The 18,843-nt window shown below is 42.8% G+C and overlaps 1 protein-coding gene across 1 annotated transcript; it reads right to left on the bottom strand.

Annotated features, from left to right (window-relative positions):
- Positions 1-2,214: 2,214 nt before the first annotated feature.
- slc35d3 (solute carrier family 35 member D3) lies at positions 2,215-18,357 on the bottom strand. Its single transcript, XM_082507049.1, has 4 exons — positions 17,779-18,357; positions 12,464-12,674; positions 8,336-8,493; positions 2,215-8,255 (listed from the first exon to the last, which is right to left on the bottom strand). The coding sequence occupies exons 1-4, from the start codon at positions 18,001-18,003 to the stop codon at positions 7,524-7,526; spliced, it is 1,326 nt and encodes a 441-aa protein (XP_082363175.1). The 5' UTR covers positions 18,004-18,357; the 3' UTR covers positions 2,215-7,523.
- Positions 18,358-18,843: the final 486 nt, after the last annotated feature.

Raw genomic sequence — 18,843 nt, 5'->3', positions numbered from 1 at the left:
TCTTTGTGTTGGATGTCTAAGCGTTAGCATAAAGATGACAGCACAGTGACTCAGGCTCAGTTATCTCTGCTTTTGTTGAACTTTGGTCAACTGGTTGGGGTCAACTGTCACACTACTGACGTAGATAATGGGTTGCTCCCAGGTAGGTGGAGGTCGCGTTTTCAGTGACAGATCATTGGTTCTGGACAGGACAGTTTGATCTTTTCTGCCATGTTCTTGTACCGACATTCAATAGATTACAATTATTTCGACAAACTTGGAGTTCGGTCTGCCATTTCTATTCTGTCTTCCTCGTGAAATAAGATCAAGTGATTTTTGCCCATAAAAAAGGAATGCTGGGTCATTTTTATGTAGGGCAAGTAACAGGAAAACAGTTTGACACCCAGCACTGTTCACCTGCACAAACCCTGTGAGAAAAGGTGGGAAGGCGGAGCACACAGGTGAAGGATAAGTCATCACAACCCAGGGATGGCTTTACCTCATTCATCCCTTCAATAGTCAGGTGAGGTTGGAGAACTGGAAGTTAAATGAGGAGTTCGGGGAAAGGATCAGTCAACAGATAACGAGTCACAAGATTCCAGCAAAGATCCCTGAAAGTTTTGTTTTCATAACATGATTCAAACATCATGCTTTGACCACTGATAGCACATACAAAACATAGAGCAGCTCAAGCTACATAATGGTTCACACCAAATAATAAAACCATATGAGCCTGTCCCTGAGCTTCCATGTGAATCTGTGCATCAGTTTCCTGCGTGGTGGTCCTCGTTCCTCGCTAAGGTCTCCTAATGAAAACACTGCTGTGTACATGCCTCTGTGAACAGGGTTTCATCCCACTGGGGAGATTTGTTGGTGTAGAAAAAAGATTTTCAGTTTTCTTTGGAGTGAGCGTTGAAATTGAAACGTTGATGGTTCTTTCACCTCATCGCACACAAAAATGAAAATCGTGTTCAAATAAAGAAGGAAACATGAACACGATATAAATAAAAGCTGTGCCTCTGCATGTGTTACTATCTGACCATGGCTGAAATATAATTTTCAAACCAGCATGCATTGCCTCCGTGTTTGTGTACTCTTGGACTATATTTACGAGGACCATTTAAGGAACTCTTCCAGGTTAAACTTGGTTTGACGTGATTTGGACGTTTTACTTCTGAATGGATTATTTCAGCTGAATCTGCCAGCTTGTAGGAGACATTAATATACTCCCAACTCCATCCTATGTGTGTGCTGCTTATGTTTTCACCTTTACGCTCTGTTTAAATTAAAAACCAGAGTGTCAGCCTAAGCAGCAAACTCCAATAACTCAAATTAATTAAACAAGGGATTTGTAAGTAAATTAATCATGGAGTCTCTCCAAGAGTGGAAGGAAATTAATACAACAGACAAACATGTTCCCAGTTTCGCACTAATGTCAAATAAGTTACCTAAAGCCTGCAAGGACTTAATTTTAGGTTTTTAATTGAATATTTGTTTAGAACTGGGAACTTTTATCTCTATTTTCACTAGCAGGAACCACATCCTTGGTAACGATGAGAGATGAGGGATGAGGAAGTGTGAATAGTGCTGTGGTTTGGGGAAGGCCTTGAAGGGGACTGGCGACGGCTCTCGGTCCAGGCAGATTCCCATGTACTAACGAGAAATAAATGGAGGAAAGGAAGAGAGGAGAGGAGAAGAGAGGAAAGAAAAGGGGGGGCAGGGTGGGGCATAAAAATGAGAACTGCAGGTATTGGAGAAGGGGGGTTTTATAGCCTGAGGCCAGAGGGGGCGTGAAGGAGGAGTGGTCCCGCTCCTGAAATTCAGATGATATCTCCACTACAATTACACATATTAGTGCATCTCAAAAGATTCAACATAATAAGGAAGTTTGTTTCTCCTACACTTTAGTAAATTCTGTATTTGTAACATTTTATTTAATACAGTATCTCCCAAAAAAGAATATTTGGGTCTAGTTTGGTGTACGTAACCAGAATCATTGGCGATGATCATCGACGCTCCTCAACAAAGGTATCTTAAAGCTTTTTATAGGAAAGTTGAGTGGGAGGGAAACATGTGAGAGGAGTTTCTAGAAAACTGGAGGTTCACAAGGAGTGGAGAAAGGCCTGTGTAGGTGCACTAAGAGCCACACCACATCTGCAGGGAAAGAGTTGTAGCTGCCCCTAATGCCAAGCCCCTCCTGAACCAGAGACAATCTTTTGAAATATCAGACTGGCTTTATTTCAGAAAAACATGACAGCTCTTTTATAGAAAGACAGAAAATATTTCTCACTTTTCATGCACAACACACATCACATCTCTTTTTTTAAAGACATCAGCTCTTTTCACAATATTCATGACACCGGGCTGTTTGTCACAACTCCAACATGCTGCTGTGTCCCACTTCACACCTGATGGTTTGTTTTTGATACACACTGTGGTTTAAAACTAAAAGATGTGACATGATCTTGGATGGATTATGAAGAAACGGGCTCTTCAGGAAAGGAAACTCCCACAAACCTCCAGAAACCAGACACAGATGGTATTATGAGGCGTTTCAGTGTTGGGAGAGTCAGACTGGAACATTGTGCCTTAAGGCATTAAGGCAACAACCGATTGGTTTTAGGTCAGACTTTTCGTTCAAAATATTGTAACTCTTTTTGCATTGGAATTATTTCAGTTGAGCGAAAGGTTCAGGACAGATGTTAAAAAAACATTGCAAAACACATATCTGATGCCAGAGACAGGTTAGGGATCTGTCACTACAGACTTCTCATGTGCCTGCAATGCCTTAAACCTACTCAGGAAGTGAAAGCATTAGTAGAAAGATAAAGTAAATAAGTCAGAAAATACTGAATAAAGTGCAAAGACTCAGAACTACAGTCTTAATGTCTCCATCACTGCTCAGACGTCCTGGTTTTTTTGACTTGTGTCTTTATGGTTCTGTTGTTTACTTTTTTTATAAATGCTCTTACCCGGGATAGACAAGAGACCTACTCAGTATTCCATCCACCTGTGATGGTGATGGTGAGGGGTTGCACACAGTACTTTCACAGACAACAATACAAGACTAACAGTGACAAAAAGCCACCCATACAGATGTTTCAGCTGTTCTGGATTTTACTGCATCCGTTCAGATTCACTAAAAATCTTTCAGTGATCCAGCTCTAGTTAAAGGAAACATAAGAGACTTTTAATGACTGTAAGATTTACTTTTTCCACATATTAAATTAAACTCGGCCAGAATTTAGGATTTCCCATGTTCGGCTGACCTGCTCTGTCCTGATTTACATGCTGAGACAGAAATCAGTGGGAAGCAAACAAACTCTGTTTCACCTTTCATAGGTAACAATTTACATACTATAGTACAACCAACTAACCTGCTAAGAACAATAATAAGCCTATTGTGCTAATTTGGCCTCAGGTTGTTTTTCAGATTTTATTTTCAAATGTAAGAACTGTAAAACTCTACATAGCAAACACGTTCATGCACTTTGTGGCTTCTAATTGTTCATGCTTTCGAGTCATTATCACCCCTAGACACCTTTAAACCAACAAATAATCCACATGTCCTGCTTTTTCAACCATATTTATCTTTTCTGAAGTATTAAATCTCGACAAGGCACCTCAGCGAGGCTCCTTCAGAGAGCCCACACCCAGCTCTCTGCAGCTCCGGGGGACATCACATCTCATGTAGCATTAAATGAAGTTTGCAGAGTGTGAGGAAGAAATCAATATCGATCTATACCAGAGGTTGACAGCTTCTTCTCTTCACACAATTCACCCTGCCTGAAGCTCCTCCTTTGTGAAGGAGCCTAAGATTGGACAAGAGCAGATAAATGCTCCCCGTTTGTGTTAATAGTCTTTGTGTCTCTGTTGTAGCTCAGCTTTGATTGCAGGGACACTGTTAAAGCTAACCTTTGCAGCTTTTCAGCTCTAGAGGTGTCACAGAGACATTTTCTATAAGTCCTTTCCTGCCTCTGTTGGGAAACAACAGAGGCAGGAAAAGATCCAGGCTAGGAAAGCTCAAAAGAGAAGATAAGGAGAAACACAAAACTTTCAACCAGAAGTATCAGGTTAGTGTTTAATGCAGCTGAATTTACCAAAGGATTGTGAAGCTTTCACAACAGTAAACATGTTGTGATACCACAGACGTGCTGATGTTAGTGCCTTTCTAAAGACGTCAGTAGTTTTAAGAGGTCACCTCCAGGTGCCGAGCTAAATGTTGTTAGTAGATTTATAAGATTCTTCCAGCCTTTGAACCAAGTGGTTTAAAAACATTAGGATTAATCAGTCAACTTGTGGAAGAATAATCAAAAAGTGTTGAAAAAGTTCACTGTATCATAAACCTTTTACACAAAGATTCAGATTTTCTCTTCCTTTAGTGTCTCGTTGTTTAAAGATTTGCCTCTTTTATCTTCAACACAACAAGACGTCAGCAGAAGTTATGATTTTGGATTTCTATTAATAATAATATTAGTTACAGCCTACAACCATCTTATCTTTTATATTACTACACAAGCATAAACAAATAAAACAGAAGCTATATTTTTTACAGGGAATTAAATTGCTTTGGCAAAGTTTCTTCACGTTCATGTTAAAATGTTGAGCACAGTCACTCTCAAACGACATGTCAGTGAGCTGTGCTTTAGCAGATGCTAGCTGTTTCCATCTGCTTGCAATATTAATAATAAGCTATGCTGAGCACCTCGTGACAGAGACTGATACTGGACTAGATCCACAGAGCTTCCAAAACTATTTCTTTAAGTTCCTGTTAATATTTCTACATGTTTTCATAAAATAGTAAATGTAAAAAAAAGATTATGTAAGGTTATTTAACTAAACTTTGGTATCTGCTGTTATATTTAGTGGAACAGATGTGATCATTAGCATCAAGCCCTACTTTAAAATGTCTGCCCACAACGGCTCAGCCCACATGTGGAGGATGCTTGAATAATTCCTTGAGACGTGTGGTCGGCTCAGTGGCACACACATCTCCCTCAGAGCGGCTGATTTTCACCGATTTCATTAGAAACTGTCGGCGAATCGCCTGGAGGAGAGCAGCAAGCCTCTCCAGTTTTCTGGTGCACCAAGGCCAGATAGTTTTGCTTCCTTAGTTTCTTTTCTGAACCTTTGAGCAGTGGAAGGTTGGGCTTGTTGTTCTACTCTGCAAAGCCAGAGCTAATCACACCACAACCAAACAGTCACTGACTGCAAAAATGAGCTTTCTTCAAATGATTTCACTGTTTTTATTTTGTTGATTATCCATAACCCACACGCAGACACTGTGGGGCATATGTCACTGTTTCTTTCTAGCTCCCATGATGTTATTGAGGCTGTCAGAGGAACAGTTTGTGTTTTTAAAGCAGATTATATTAAATTCTTTGTAACCAGTATTCTCTTCAAATCCAATCACGCCAATCTGGCGAACAACAGTTAATCATGAAGCCACGTTTTCTTACACCTCCTACAAATCTTTTCCCGAGCCATTTGTAATCCCGTCCCAAAATAACATATTAGGAAGGCTTGAAGAATGAAATAATCTCCAGCAAGGTGTGCGTTAAGGGATTCATATGCATATCACAAAAGCCACTGGAGGCTTCTTTGTGCCAGATGCCTCTGCACAGACCTCCCCGTGGGCACGAATTTCTACTGGAGGTAGAAATAATAAAAAAGTATTCACAGTGCGATCTGTGGAGCCAAGACGCTTTTCAGGGGAAGCGCCGCAGTAAAACTAAGTGCTGTCATCAAATTACAGCTGTTCTGTCAAGATGATCAATCTCAGATTGTTAGGTGTACTGAACTGCTCATTTTCATTCTACTCTGCTGGTAAATAAACTTCCTTATGGATGAAGAAGAGACATCAATATTAAAGCCACCCGACCCTGCACCCAGTCATAGTCAAATGGCACAAAAAGCCTCATAAATAAGTCTTAGATAGTCTTAGATACATCTCTGGGAAAAAGCCTTCTTAAGCTAGCCTGAAGAACATCCTTGCTCGGTCCAGTCATTGTAATAACACTGGTGTGATGACAAGTGAAGAAAAGGTACTTTCACTTAAGCACGTTATGCTGTGTGGTGCGTGCTACCTGAATCACAGTCCATAATTACATCAAGCCTCGACATGAACTGAAATCAACATTAAAATTATTTTAATTATTTCTCCAGCGGACTTTGAAACGTCAAATAAAAATTCTGGAAACAATGAGAACTTCACAAAGCTTGTTTAGTGCAACCAGAACTTAAAATCATTGTGTCACTGAAGAAGGACTCAAAAGTGAAATAAGTGGAAATCAGAACTATAAGGCTTCAAATTATAATGTCTCATTTTTTGCAGCTGTATTTAATTGTATTCATACTGTGTAAACTTGTAATTACTTGTATTTGAAAACATCTTGTTTTATAATATATAAAGCAAAAAGAAACCTTTTTTAATGTACCTAGCTGACAAAAAAAAGCATAAAATGAAAAATAAATACAAGTGTTTAAAACGGCCATTATGCTCTTGTGTTTCCTTTTGGGCCATGGTGCAGTTTTTCAGTTGATCCTGTTTAAAGAAGCTATTGGAGTGTTTTTAGTTCTCTCTCTCTGTCCCTGTCGTTAAATGCATAAGCATAGCTAGTTGGGCTTCTGTGCTCAACGCCTGAACTGAAAGGCTGAGATGACCATACAAGGAATATCTGCGCTCACTGACATCATAAAGATCCAAGGATAGAAAAAAAAGTTCTGAAGTCTGAGCTCTCCTCTCACAGAGATCACCTTTACATACACCAACATTAGTTCTGAAACTTTGGCCGTTTTCTGTGAACATCCACCAGTAGAAGAACAACGCATATATAAAATTAAGGAAAAGACACAGAAAAGAAAATGAGACAGAAGCGGAGCGTGAAATGACAGGATTATTATTTCACTTAATGTTGCTAAAGTAAACACAGAAACAGGAAACCAGCAGTAAAATGTGACCGTAGACCTGCAGAGTTTGAGCTGGACGAACTCAAAGAAACCCGGAGTGATCACAGCCATAGAGTCGCTCGCATGCCCACAGCCAATCAGAAACAAGATCAAAGCACAAAACAGAAACCTTTAGTTGTGTTCAGCTCCTCCCTGATGGGTGTGATTTTCAAGTTTGCACAAGATGCACTCTTTTTCTACAAGGCTTGCTCTTGTTCTGCAAGCTGGAGACGCAATCCACATCACGCTGCCTAGCCCCAACCACCCCACCGCTGAGCCGAGGGACACGAGAGGCAGGATTTATCACTGACGGGCAGCTCTGCCCAAAGCTCTTCATCCACTTTTCTCCACCACTCATAAACAACAAAGAAATAAAGCACTCAGACTTCTGTGTGATGAAACAGAGTTTTTGGCACAAAAGATCTCGTCGAGGTAATTGAAGCAACAGCAGTGAACACGACCAACGAGCATTCAGTAAGCACTAAGAGGTTCCTGGCGTACATACAGTAGAGGTTCAGTCATTTTCTTCTTCTCTGGTTTCCTTGACGTTTTATTAATTTCCTTTTTTTTTTTTAGTTCGGCTCTTAGTCCCACCCTCACGGACTTTGCTGCTCCATGTTTTCGATCAAGGGGTCTTTCTTTAGGAACTGCAGATGTCTGATGGACCTCCACACTCCGACATAGCTATCACTGAGTGACGTGGCAGCAGTGGTGTTCTCTTTGTGGAGGTGCTCCCTCTGCATCTCCAGTGCCTCTTTTTCTGTCATGACATGAGAATTGACACCTTTCTCACCTTCTCCCGTCCACAACTGTCCGTTAGCCAAATGGGCCGTGGCTGCTGCCTCCTCCTTGTCGTCACTGCTCGGCACTCCTTCTGTCTCTGGCTGCTCTGGATCAGATCCTGTAGTGGGACCGCTCCCGTCCAGCGGAGGTTTCTCTCTGTAAGGCTTGCCCGGCAGCCCGTTGTCCTTTCCCGCCACCTCCAGGTCCTCGTACGAGCTCTTCTTCTTTGTCTCGTAGTATTTAACCACACAGTAGGTGATGGAGCCGATGGTGTTCACCACCACACCGCCAATGAAAAGACTGGTGGGTGCAACGTCACTGAAGGCCAACATACCGACGGTGATGGTGGCGATGCTCTTGACCACACCAACGAAGCTGGTGGTGACAGCCGAGTTGATGTAGGTGCAGTGCAGCGTGGTGAAGTTCATGGCACAGCCAATGAAGATGCAGAAGATGAAGATGACCGTGATGTGAGGGTCCGTCCAGCCCTTGTATGACCAAATGTTGATGGCATCCATAGAAATGAAGGAGCACACCAGCAGCACCTGAGAGAAGCCGATAAAAATACAAAATGAGAAGCGAGAATAACGATGGCAGTAAAGTTTGAAAATACACCACTCCATACCGGTGAGGCCATGATGGCGATGGCGTACTGTGCGGTAAGCGGTCCATACTCGCTGTCCAGACTGGTTTTCTGGATCAGAACCAAGTAGGAGGCATGGATGATGACGGCTAAAACACCGGTGACGTAACCAAAGGGATCACCTGTGAGATCACCGGCACCTGCGGAGAAAGAATTTAAATCAAGTTTTTACATTTTTTTATTTCAACATCTGTAAAGTTTCTCTCGATTTTATTTACATGATATTTTTCTGAACTTTAAGTTCAGTATAACTGGGATATGGTATGTTTTATCCACAGCCTACATCAATATTAATACAACTTTTTGTAACAGGGCAACAAACAATAGCACCCTGTCGAGTGCCAACTGCACCTTACTTCAGATGCCCGCTAAGTCTACGTCCCAACATTGAAGGGCGGGGCTTGTTGGATCAGTTTAGGAAGTCAAAACAACTTCCGGTCAGGAAGAGATGGTAGACTGGGTCCAGTCCCTTCACAACAGCAATTCCCAGCAGCTTTGTGCTTTGTTAAATGGATGATTTTTTTTTTTTTTTTATTCATCAAGACGTCTGTTTATTTGATGGGTAATTTGCTATAGTAACCTGAAACCACACACTGTCCGGGGAAAGCTTAAGTACACCCTGTAATTAAATTGCTTATAAAAAGAACTTCGGGCACAAATACTCGAAGAATTCATTATTTTCTCATGTGGTTGTGAAGGAATTTTGCAGGCATTCATTCATTCCACAGCATTTCGATCGTGTTGGGATCTGGACGTTGTCTGTGTCATTGCAGCATTGGGTTCTAGAGCTTTAACGTTACTGTGAAATGTTGAGCAGCATTTCTCAGACAGCTTCTCCTTCTGTGTCTGAGAGGTTTCCTTGTGTTTTAGCATATCTGTGATATCAAAAGATGGGAGATTGTGGGAGTTTGTAGGTGGGAAAGCTGAGGAATGAGGACAGATGATAAAGAAGGAAAGATGGAATTAATCCTGTGCTGAGCCTGTATGCTGGAAGCTTGACAAGGAAGCTTCTCATACTGAAAACAAACTACACTAACTGAAGCCTCGTCTGCCAGCGTGATGTCAGTGCTCGTGTTGTCAGTGAAAACCAACCAATACACTTGGTCAACCTGCCCATCAGATTTGGCAAACACACAGCAGTCACTTCCATTTTTTTACATATTCCATCTTTGGATTCATCCACTGCTGCTGACTATCCCTTACAAATGCACAAGTTCCTCGTGTTTGAGAAAGTGGTGCTCATTGCTGTTAGAAAACTGCTGCATTTTTAAAGCACACAATAATACATGTGACTGTGGATATTTTTAATGTAATTGGCTTTGGGCTGGCAAGTCAGAAGTTGTTACTTAGAAACGCTTCTTGTTGGTAGAAATCAGGAAAAGACTAAAAACTACAATGAAACTCATTAGGAACTTGAGAAAGATGGTATTAAAATTATTTTTAAAAACCACAAACTTTAGTGAATCAGGTTCTGACTCATAACGACTTCCACTGTTGCAGTCGCATGCTTCTGTTGGCCCATCATCATCATCTGCAGCGATACAATGTTGCTCTTCTTCCACACGGCCCCTTTTCTATGTGAGCCTTTTAGAAATTCTTCAGTACTGGTGATGGTGCAGAATGCGCTCTGATCAGCAGCAGTGAACACCAACCATTTGTAGCATTTGCACCTTTAAAGCTCCATAGATGCACGATTTATTTCTGCAGGTAGGCGGAAGGATTTTTATACTACCTCCTCACCTCAGTGATGTTAATCCAGGATAGAGTGAATGTGACCAATTTTCCAATTCATTTAAATTCAATTCAGTTTTATTTAAACAGGACCAAATCACAACAAGAGTTGCTTTGTGGCATTTTATATTGTTATATTATAGCAGCTGTAAAAACCAGCTGTTTTAATAAAATCCGTTTTTTTATTAAAATGTTTAGCTGTTCCTTAAATTGATGTCACTAAAAGCACATAAAACAACCATTAGAAGCTACTTTATATGTTCATGGATGTGCAAACATTGCTCAGTGGGTTATCATAAAAACACCTTTAAACTCAGAGAGAATATATAATTTGCATTTTCTATTATTTTAAATCAAATTTAGAGATGACTATCCACTTCTAAAATAATTCACCACGTATAAGGCACCACAGTTGGTCTATTATCTTTCAACTCAATGTAATTGGTGTAGCTGTTCCCCTAGGTGTTACAATCGAGTGTAGCATCCCTGATAAAGGATGAGAGGGGGGCTGGTAAAGTTGGATGGGGATCCTGTTCCATCTCAGGCAGCCATCAAAGCCGTTCGTGCCCACTAAGCACTTACAAATCCACAAAATTCTCACCAGCACTTTTCTGAGTTCATATGATTCAAAATGGGGTCAGGTATAATTTTCACAGAAGCTCAGCAGAGAGAATTGAGTGGATTTTCAAAATAAAAGCCCCATGCAAACTAAACACAGGTGTGCTCCTGGTGTGATCATCTGCCCCTTGTTAAGCATGTGTGATGTTTTTTACAACTTTTAGAATAAAGTTTAAAATCTGAATAAAGGCTCTGAGGTACAGTATGTGCCAACATACAACAGGAAGTAGACCCTGAAAAACATTCGGCTCAAAAGACTCGCTGCACAACAACATCAACCATCACAAAGGCTTATTAAACTTGGGGTGGGGGAAGGGGTCATAAGCTATCTCCCCCATAATATTAATCATGGCTGAAAGATGTGCCTCATACGCAAACTGTTGACGTGACAAACAATCCAAATGTTGCAGAGATTTGGCTAATCCACAAGGGACGCATGGAAGATGCACATCTTACATTTTTTTGCGAGAAGCGGTAATTATCATGAAGATTAAAACCCAGGATGATGAATCTGTCCATTAGATTCATATTCTGCAGAGTTCACAGTCCATGTTCCAGCAACCCCCCATCCAGCAGACTGGATTAATCCAGGAAATGAATTGTGCGTGGAGGTTTTTGTTTATGACTTCAGGATCGTTATCGCTAATGGAAGGGCAACATTTACTGCTGAGAATGATGATTAAAAGATCTGTATAAGACAGATAACTTAATGTTTAAACAGCTTTAACTGTTGTTGTTTTTAAGGATCAGCTTCAATATTTTCTTCTCCTTTATGAAAAAAACAAATACATTAAAAGAAGATGGAAAGGCAGAGTAAACAAGTTAACAGAGGGATGAATGAACAGCAAGAGAAGGCTCTTTAAAAAGTACACGCTACACCTTTGACATTTGACCACGGACAGATGGAGTTGACCTGAAACACTTGTGCTTTAGGAATAAGAGAGTGAGGGATTGTTTCCCACAAACACAACACAAGTTAAAAGCTGTTTGAGAATCTGTTTACGGCACATCGCTTTGGCTATGTGGGTGTTACAAGCCAACCAGCCAACAGCTTATAGGACTGTGGGAGCTGCTCAAAAATAGAAGAAAACAGGTTCCTGGCACAACTTCACCAACTTCCAAGGTGCATAAAGAAAAGCCAAAAATGTTAAAACTCTGACAAGCACTGATATAGAAGCATTCAAAATGTTTTTGCAACTATCCTAACACCTCTGTTCTTTAAGAAGGTGTTTAAAGTAATCAGACGGAGGCTATGTGGACCAGTCTGCCAATAATAGACATGACTGGAGTCTCCTCCACTCTTTAATTTTTTTAATTTTGCAAATCAACATCTGTTTCAAGGCACTTTATATTGCAAAGTAAAGACCTTAAAATGTTAACTCCCCAAAATTGAGACAATCCACTACAAATAGCACTCTGACAGTGGAAATGCAGAAATGCCTTTTACAAGGAAGAGATCTCTGGCAGAACCAGACTTGAATAAGGGCAGCTGTCCAAGGCAACCAGGTAAGGGTGTAAGGGGGAGAAAGAAGGAAAGCATTTTGATGCAAAGATAGACAATGGGACAAGCAGCTCTGGTGGGGTAGTGTGTGTCAGCACGTTAATGGGATGTGGAATATTCTTGGACTTGGGCTAAAACCTGTTAGCACGTTAGTAACAAAGACATAAACAGGACTATGGGCAGTACAGAACCCTGAGCACCTTAAACTGCCTCAGTGCACTAGTTTGTCACTAAGTGTGTGAGTGTTTGTTTGTGCTCACCAGCTAGCGCAGCTCCCCCGGTGGTGATGAGCACAGCGGTCACCACCCCGACAGACGGCACGCCGTTCCTGAGCACGCACACGCCAATGCTGAGCGTGAAGAGTGGCAGGCAGCGCTTGAACACGACGTACATGGGCAGGCTGAGGCCGCGCAGAGACCACAGCGTGAGCGTGGACTGCAGCGTGGAGAGGATACACACTGAGGCAAACTCCTGCACAGACAGGAAGAGACAAGCATCCATGGTGACACATTAACACACATTCACTTCACTGAGGACCTGACCACTTTACTCGAGTATCTTGAATGTGCTGGAGCAATAACAGAAATCTCCTTCCTGCTCAAGCTGATGCAAACACACATTCTCAGGCCTGAAACAGACTTGAAGTGTTTCCATGTTTCTGCGACTAAAATGAAACTTGTTTGCATCTACATAGCGCTGCCACAAACGATTATTTTGATAGTCGACTAGTCACCGATTATTTTTGCGATTAGTCGACTAATCAGATCATCCATTGGAGGTAAAACGTACAGCTTATTGCACCAGCAGCATCTGCTCTTATATAACTATCATTAGCTTACAGCTTTAAGTGTTTAAGGTGTGTGCTAACTAAAAATAAAGCCAAGATGATAGTTTATTAAATGTTAATGACATTTGCAGATTGTTTCGGTGAAGTTTAATAAACTCAGCCGTCTGCTCCTTGCTCTCTAAAATATAACAAGACACTGGAGTATATTCTCCAGCATCTCACACTTCTGATAATCAGCTGTCTGCTTGACGTTTATTCAGCTGTGTAAAAACTATAACTTTAATCTCAGCCAAACAGATTTACTCAGGAACAAATGAAAACCAAAAAAAAGCCAAACGATAACATTTTTAAGTTATCAGAATCAGAATCAGAATCAGAATCAGAATGGGTTTATTGCCAGATGTTGAGGTTTACAACATTAGGAAATTGCTGCGGTGCTTCAGTGCAGACAATAAGAATTAAAGTGCTATGTAGAAAGAAAGATATGTGCATGAGATATACATGAGATATATACATGAGAATAAGAATTATGAGTGCTACGTAGAAAGATATATACATGAGTGCAGGTGGTGATCAGTGCCAAACATATATACATGAGAGTAAGAATTATGAGTGCTACGTAGAAAGATATATACATGAGTGCAGGTGGTGATCAGTGCCAGACATGAAATGATGCAGTGACACAGCGTAGGGTCATGTGTTAGTGGCGGGGACAGTCATGTGGTTATTGTTCATGTGTCCAACAGCAGAGGGGAAGAAACTGTTCTTGTGGCGAGAGGTTCTGGTGCGAATGGACCGGAGCCTCCTGCCTGAGGGGAGCAGGTCAAACAGACTGTGTCCAGGGTGAGAAGGGTCAGCTGAGATCCGAGCTGCACGCCGCAATGTCCTGGAGGTGTACAGGTCCTGCAAAGATGGGAGTCTGCAGCCAATCACCTTCTCAGCAGAGCGCACAACACGCTGCAGTCTCTGTTTGTCCCTGATAGTGGCTCCAGCGTACCACACGGTGATGGAGGAGGTGAGGATGGACTCGATGATTGCAGTGTAGAATTGCATCATCGTCCGTGTTGGCAGGTTGAATTTCTTCAGCTGCCTCAGGAAGTACATCCTCTGCTGGGCTTTCTTGATGACGGAGGTGATGGTGGGCTCCCACTTCAGGTCCTGGGTGATGGTGGTACCCAGGAAGCGGAATGAGTCCACAGAGGTGATGGGGGTGTCAGTCAGGATGATGGGGGGGAGTGGGGCTGTGTGCTTCCTGAAGTCCACAATAATCTCCACTGTCTTCTGGGCATTCAGCACCAGGTTGTTGTGGCTGCACCAAGACACCAGACGTTCAACCTCCCTCCTGTAGGCAGACTCATCCCCGTCAGAGATGAGCCCAATGACGGTGGTGTCATCTGCGAACTTGATTAGCTTGACAGACTGGTGGGTGGAGGTGCAGCAGTTGGTGTACAGGGAGAAGAGCAGAGGAGAAAGAACACAGCCCTGAGGGGAGCCGGTGCTGATGGTCCGGGAGTCCGAGACATTCTTTCCCAGCCTCACGTGCTGCTTCCTGTCCGTCAGGAAGTCAGTGATCCACCGGCAGATGGGATCAGGCACATTCATCTGGGAAAGCTTGCCTCGGAGATGGTCTGGAAGGATGGTGTTGAAGGCAGAGCTGAAGTCCACAAACAGGATCCTGGCGTAGGTTCCTGGGGAGTCCAGATGCTGCAGGATGAAGTGTAGGGCCATGTTGATGGCGTCGTCTACAGACCTGTTGGCTCTATATGCAAACTGCAGGGGGTCCAGGAGGGGGGCCGTGAGGGTCTTGAGATGGGAGAGAACTAGGCGCTCAAATGACTTCATGACCACAGATGTCAGAGCCACGGGTCTGTAGTCATTTAGTCCAGTGATCCTTGGTTTCTTGGGGACAGGGATTATGGTAGAGGACTTGAAGCAGGCAGGCACATGACATGCCTGCAGTGAGGAGTTGAAGATGCCAGAAAACACTGGGGCCAGCTCGTTTGCACAGTGTCTGAGGGTGGCAGGAGACACATCGTCTGGGCCGGGAGCTTTCCGAGCATTCAGGTTCTTAAACTGCTTCCTCACATCTGCTTCATGAATATGAAGAGTTGTGGTCGGAGGAGGTGGTGTGAAATCCTCTTTTGTGTGGGGTGAGGGGGCGGGTGTTGCAGGTAAACAGTTTGAAGGTGGTGATGGCTCTATGGAGGGGGGAGAGGTGGGGGAATGAGTGTCCAAAGTGCCTCTATTGTTGGGGTCGTTGGAGGTGTGAAGGCTGCCTGATGGCTCGTCAAAACGACAGTAGAAGTCGTTAAGGGTGTTGGCTAAGAGCAAGTCATCAGTGGAGTGGGGGGTTTTAGGCTTGTAGTTTGTAATATTCCTAAAACCTTTCCACACAGAGGCCGAGTCATTCTCTGAGATCTGCTGCTGCATCTTCTCAGAGTGCTGATGTTTGGCAATGTCCACTTCCTTAGTGAACCTGTACTTGGCCTCTCTGTAGCAGTCCCTGTCTCCGCTTCTGAACGCCTTTCTCTTTTCCAGCCACAGCTTTTTGAGTTTAGGAGTAAACCAGGGTTTGTCATTGTTATAGCTCACCCTGGTGCGTGATGGCACAATGCTGTCCTCACAGAAGTGGATATAGGAGGTGACAGTGTCCGTAAACTCGTCCAAGCTGTTAGAAGCAGCCTTCATTGTGTCCCAGTCTGTGGTCTCCAAACACGTGCGAAGCTCCTCCACAGCCTCGTTGCTCCACAGTTATCTAAGCGACTTATATATCATGTTTAACCTGAGTAGCGAAAGACGGCGGTGGGTTTGAAAACGATTTGCCGGGAGTCCGGTGTTCTCACCGGCTCTAGTGAGCCTTGCCCCCGGCTAGCTATCGAGCTAGTGGATAACGGACGTCTCCGAAAACGTCGGAGCGCTTTTGAAAATATGCGGTGTCTTGATAAACTGAGCAGATATTTAAAATTTACACAGCTACATTCTCGCTTGAAAATATGTTAAACGTTTATTTTGTGACCCAGAAAGAATAATAAGAGTAATATTAAAACTAACTAGCTGCCGCCATTGTTGGAAACTGAGCAGGGCCGTGCTATGAATTCTGGGATATGTTGGGCCACGAAGTATACACCCAACCCATCCTTCAAATCTGGGGAAATGAAGGGCGCATTTGTCGGAGTCTTCGAATTTGAGCAGTCTTCGTCGTGTCGCTGTAATGTAATTGGCCTACAAATGCGGGCACAGGAGGATGTGGTTCCTGAATTTGGACACAGCTACGATACCGGACACTGCTTCTGCAGTGTGGTCAGTATTCAGATACCTGGATAATATTCGAGCGGCACAGTATTTACCACTCCAAAACACTGAGGGCACTGCACTAAAGAACTCCACTTTTATGGTAGTAGTGTCAGTAAATCGCTACACTTCAGAACTCCACTTTAAGTACAGCATTTCCCCTGAAATGTAGCAAAACAGAAATGCCTCAGATTTACACTGAAGTCCAAAAATCTCAGCTAAATCTGCCTCCTAAAGCAGCAGTGAGTGCAGCTGGAGTTAATGTGCTGTGCCTGAACGTGTAGTATTTGTACTTTCATCCAGAAACACTCGTTGTGTTCGACGGATCAGGCCTTGGGTCTCAGTGGACTCTAACCCACAGCCTCTGTTTAATGTACATCGACTGTCATCATTTTTCACTGTCGAGGAGGCGAATCGTACAAATGCAAGCAGAGGTGGAATGACCGCAGTCGTGTCTCTGTGTTGTTCTGATGCCTCGTTTATACCCTGTTTCACTGAGTGAGATATGGGAGGCCTGTTCTATGTAAAAACTCACATTAATTATGAATGATGAGGATGGCAGCTCCAATACAGTGTTTAAACTCAAAGATACAGCTGAAGTGAAGAAGAACATTAATAATAAAATAAAGATAAATAGACTATAAGCATCCAGTATGATGAGTTCAGTTCTCAGATCTGGACGTTTTTAATGAATAAAAAGAATCTTGTGAACAAAAAAGTCGTTGATTTCTGAAAAGCTCCTATTCCTAAAAGCTTTGGCAAACACAAGCTTTGAGCAGGTGTCATTTATTTATTCTAATTACATTGTTTTTAATGATGAAGTAGTAAAAACTGAGCCCGTCCCCAGAGACTGCTGAATTAAACCTTACAGGGTTTAAAGGAAAACCATCTTTGTTATACAGTGTGTGTGTGTGTGTGTGTGTGTGTGTGTGCGTGTGTGTGTGTGTGTGTGTGTGTGTGTGTGTGTGTGTGTGTGTAACAGCTCAATGAGTCCATGCAGAATATACAGTCTGTTATTACAGTTATTGTAGTGGGGACATGAATGAAAAAGTACCATATTTAGGTTTATGCTCTTCCTCCAGATTATGATTCCGTTCCATCACTGCAGTCTCTTTAATGTATCTTGTCAATCAGCCAGTAATTAAAGAAAAATGTTCCACTCTAAAACAAATTTCATTCAGTCATTAGTTTTATTGAGGCAGGTCTGAGCCGATGATTAAGCAGTTTCCTCTATTTCAAACCGTAACTTTCACAAACTGCAGTTTAAATGAGTGACCGTGGATTTAGAGAAAAATCCGTTAAAATGCGTTAAAAAAGTAGTGAAACTGATTTCACTACTTCACTAAGTATAAATACTTGAATCTGTGTATTTATAATGAATACATTTTGAATAGTGAAGTTTTGATCTAAATAACAGAAATATTACATTTTTGCGAGCCTCTAAATGAATAAAGTGAATAAAGACACTTTGTGGAGACTTCCTGTCACACTGGTTACCTTGGCGAGCTGCAGGCTGAACGGGGGGATCTCGACCTTCCCCAGCCGCCTGAGGGTCTCCAGGGTGAGCATTGCGGTGCTGCTGGTCAGAAACTGTATAAGCGTGAGGAAGCCGAAGTGATAATTACTGATGAGGAACTTCAGCAGGATGTTCAGGGAGCCCGAGAACACGCCGTGCGCCACGGCCACGGAAATTCCCAAAAGTCGGCTCTTGAACACATCCATGACGGGGGCCAGAGAGGAGTCGGTGTCGGGGAGCCCTGTGGACAGGTTGGGTGCTGCCAGGCGCGGAAGAGGAAGGACTTGAGGCTGCACAAAGCCCGCTGTCCGCGTTCAGGAGAGTTCAGACGGAGAAACGTAGCAGGAGCTCGCGCTCGGAGTCGGTGCTGCACGTGACACAAACTTTAGTTTCCACTGAATCATCATCACCCGTGGACATTCTCCTCTGCTTCTTTCTCGGAAAATAAAATCAGACGAAAAAGTCCTGCAGAAGTGGGAGAGCGGCGCAAACAGCGCAGCAGCCTCTCCTCGGAGCGCGCACTCTGTAATGACATTTTGCCGCAGAGCCTCTTGGCTCAGAACCGTGGGGGGTGGGGGGGCAGGGGGCGGTGTTTACCCGCTCCATCAATGAAGTCACGGAGGATACATGACCGCGAGTGTCTGCGTGGAAATGTCTTTATCTTTGTTTTGAGAGGCAGTTTAAATATTCATGACTTTGATTCGGCACCTCCTCCTCTTCATCAGAGAGAATAACCCTCACGAGCCAAAACCAAAAGATGAAGATATTAAATACTCTGTAATATTAATTCCAGCTATGATAAACATTTCTGTGTGCAGGGATCGGACCAGTGAGAGCGCATTCATCGGATTTTTGAGTCAACAACAATTTACTAGATTATTTATCCATGCTTTGGTGCGTTCTGTAGTTTGTTTCTTTGTGGGGGGTTTTCGTGGCTTCTGATTATTTCCCGTTTTTCCCAGAGTTAGTACTTGACTCCATACATACATGTCTCTGTGTCTTTGGTAACACTTTATAATTTGGCTTGAGACTAAGGGCTTTATTTC

This window comes from Aulonocara stuartgranti (assembly GCF_965226115.1).
Source record: "Aulonocara stuartgranti genome assembly, chromosome: 15".
Taxonomy (NCBI): Eukaryota; Metazoa; Chordata; class Actinopteri; order Cichliformes; family Cichlidae; genus Aulonocara; species Aulonocara stuartgranti.
This window is presented reverse-complemented; position numbering and strand designations above follow the sequence as displayed.